The 3,303-nt window shown below is 32.3% G+C and overlaps 1 protein-coding gene across 5 annotated transcripts; it reads left to right on the top strand.

Moving 5' to 3' along the window:
- The first annotated feature begins 301 nt into the window (after positions 1-301).
- LOC112458019 lies at positions 302-3,294 on the top strand. Of its 5 annotated transcripts, XM_025021396.1 has the most exons (5): positions 302-334; positions 1,398-1,529; positions 1,802-1,989; positions 2,661-2,953; positions 3,071-3,294. In XM_025021396.1, exons 2-5 carry the CDS (start codon positions 1,457-1,459, stop codon positions 3,183-3,185), a joined length of 669 nt encoding a protein of 222 aa, XP_024877164.1. In that variant the 5' UTR covers positions 302-334; positions 1,398-1,456; the 3' UTR covers positions 3,186-3,294. The 5 variants fall into 5 exon arrangements, with proteins under 5 accessions (XP_024877164.1, XP_024877165.1, XP_024877163.1 ...); XM_025021397.1 differs by lacking the exon at positions 302-334 and having other exon boundaries at positions 1,347-1,529; positions 2,661-2,850; XM_025021395.1 differs by lacking the exon at positions 302-334 and having other exon boundaries at positions 1,347-1,529.
- The last annotated feature ends 9 nt before the right edge of the window (positions 3,295-3,303 follow it).

The following is a 3,303-nucleotide window of genomic DNA, read 5'->3' as shown; positions in this document are numbered from 1 at the left end:
GTGTGCGGTAGGCAGTTTCTGGGTGCATTCGGGGAGACGCTATTAACACTATAAACGCAAACGCTATGAACTTTGTTCGAGGAGCCAATAGCGCGACAGCGATAGCAAGCTCCCCGAACGCAGCTTAAGCGCCAATAGTATTTCGTGCCTCACCTCGAAAATAATAGCGAAAATAGCGCGAGTGATGACGTCACGCTGCCTTTACAGTGACGTCATCATCGTATATCACAGCGCCACAAAGCGTCTCCTCGAACAGTTTTGGACGATAATTGTGCTAATAGCGTGCTCCTCGAATGCACCCTCTATTTTTCATCATTTTGGGAAACCTTTTGAGGTATAGTACTCATTATTCATAATATTCGCATGATCTTTTGTAAAAGTGCATCAAGTATCGAGTCAAATCTTAAGCCTAACCTTGAGGCGTGAACATTTCGGTGAATTTTCGGTCGAATCATAATACACGGCGTAAATACGTATGCCGTCCGCGGATCAACGCCATCTTATCATTGTGCCGGTGTGTAATCGTGTCGATTTCGATGTCGATTTCGGTGTCTTTTTTGAGCCTCTGTAAACTCGTGTCGGCTCGAAGGACGACGTATATAAGGTGTGTTCCACTTATCGTCCACAGCGACCGCGGGCGATAAGTGGAACTTAGCCATAGTCTATCCTCGCGGACGGTGAGTACTTGGCTTCCTCGGAAGCGTACCTTTGCGAGAAGATACATCTCGCCAACGACTCAAATCACACGCGTTGAATCGTGACGTCATAGCGAGCGACTGCATGGTAACAAATTTGAACGCGTTGTGCTATTTCGTTTTGTGCACTGAAAAAAATATATCCTTAATAAAAGAAATAAATATTTACTCAAATCAAACATTTCGCACTTGATTTAAGCACAAAATGCTAGATTTTAGTAAATATTTATTTCTTTTATGAAGGATATATATTAATTTCAACGTGTTGACCGAAATATATATTAAATTCAATTTCTTTTTCAGTGCACAAAACGAAATAGTACAACGCAGTCAAATTCGTTACCGGTCGCTCGCTATGCATGACGTCACGATTCAAAAAATAAATATTTACTCAAATCAAGCATCTTGCGCTTGATTTAAGCACAAAATGCTAGATTTTAGTAAATATTTATTTCTTTTAGGAATATATTTGTTTGAACATATTGAACAAAATTTATATCAGAGAAAGGGGGAGATTATTAGCTGCGTTACAGTAGAAAAAACTTTGCAATTATTACAGAATTCTTCAATATGATTGTTTTTATTTTTTGTTTGTACCAGATCTAAATATATAAATTAATCATATTAAAAAATGTTACAACAGTTGCAAATCTGCATTTCTTACTGAATGCAGCTATTACTTACATTATTACTTTTTTACAGCTCTCATACTCTTATGCCAGTACATACACATAAGTACTTCAAGAGGAATAATATTTTTTATGTATGAAAATATGGAGATTACAGATATTTTACAACAATTGGGAATAAGCACTTATGCTAATGTTTTCGAAAGTAAGTAACTAATAAGTTTTATAATATTATCTCACATTTTTTAAAAAGTTAATGTCATTACACAATGACGTATTATTTTTTGCTTTTTTCTTGTGATTTTGTTAGATAAATAATTGTTAAATGTTTGAGAAATTGATAAATGTTAATTTTAGAAATATTTTATAACACATTTTATACACATTTGCACGCACACAAGCACTTCTACACACATTCTAAAATTGTTTCTTTTTTTAATTTATAAAATATTAATTTTATAAATGTTTTATTCGAAGAAAACGGAATTACAATGGAGTTAATTAAAGACTTAAATGAAAAATTAATTGCTGAACTTATTCCCGAAGTGGGTCCACGTATAATTTTTTTGTCGTACTGGAAAAAGAACTTTTCACAAACGAAGGAGACAAGTTCAGTAGCAAGTTCAGTAGGAACTTCAGTAACAAGTTCAGATGCAGAAATTAATGTAAATTTAATTAATAAGTATTTCATTGATATTGCTGTTTTGTTTGGATTTATTTAACTCAAATAAGTGATATTAACTAATAAATAGATAATTAGTCTAATAGATAGATAAATCGGCGATTTCGAGCTGTACGCGGATGACGGTGCGTTGATCTCGTAGCGAAAGGTCTCGGGTTCGGATCCCGATCCTGCGAATTTCCTGGCCCGATATTTTTTCTCGTTTATTAATCTACAGGGGGGTGTAGCGAGGGTTTCGCGTTCATTTATTCGTGCCTATCTCAAAAATGAGATCACAAATCGCGTTAAAATCTTGGTAGTTATTAAGTAATATCGGTGCCTATGTGCACATATTTTAAATCTCGTAGAAATCTTAAATTTCTACGAGATCAACGCACCGTCATCCGCGCATACAGCTAGGAATCGCCGATTTAATTATCTATTTAATACATTAAACTATTAAAAAAACATAAAAAAAAATTTTTGAATCAACGCTTGTATCTATTAAAAATTTGTAACAAATACTTATTTTTATTGTGATTATATTGTTAAGTTATAAAATAGACTAGGTTATATTTACTCAAATAATATATTTAAAGAAAATAAATCCTAACGGAACAGCAGGTTAAATTCATTTTTAAACACAAAATATCTTTAATTTTGTATATTTTTTAGAGTATAGAGAATAACCAAAATGCACTTAATACTTGTAATAAAAATGCAATACAAGAGACAAATACTTGTGAAAATTCTAGTAAAAGAAAATTACATGAATTAGACGAAGAAGATGCATCTACTTCACAAGATACGTTTCTATTAGAAACAATTCCCAGCATTGAAGATCTATTACAACGATCAAAAACGGGTAGAGTAATACTATGTGGTTCTAAGATTAAAGAGCTGACTGGATCAATGAGAAATAAGTTGTGCAATATAATTATCACTTATATGCAGGACAATAATCTTGTGTATGTTTCTAATGTTATTATAAATATTTTTTTGCAAAATTTATTGTTTAATAACTGTAATTAACATTAAAAATTATATGAAATATTAATAATTATATATTTTTATTATTTTTGCAGTATGACAAATGAAATAGCCAAAGGCATTTCAAAACGAATTGTTAAATTATTTCCTTCTGAAGCTGAAGGTACCTATTTTATAGAAGGAAAAAAAAAAGATCCACAATCCGGATAAGAAATCATTAGCTGCGAAAGGCAAATTGTTGTCGTGTTGGCGCAATAGAAAATATGCTTTGTCACAATTAACAAAATTGACACAAGAAGATGACATTGATAATCTTGATGATAATATT

The sequence above is a fragment of the Temnothorax curvispinosus genome, unplaced genomic scaffold (assembly GCF_003070985.1).
Source record: "Temnothorax curvispinosus isolate PA1 unplaced genomic scaffold, ASM307098v1 QBEX01008612.1, whole genome shotgun sequence".
Taxonomy (NCBI): domain Eukaryota; kingdom Metazoa; phylum Arthropoda; class Insecta; order Hymenoptera; family Formicidae; genus Temnothorax; species Temnothorax curvispinosus.
Note: the sequence above shows the minus strand (reverse complement) of the source record. Positions and strands in the feature narration are given on the sequence as shown.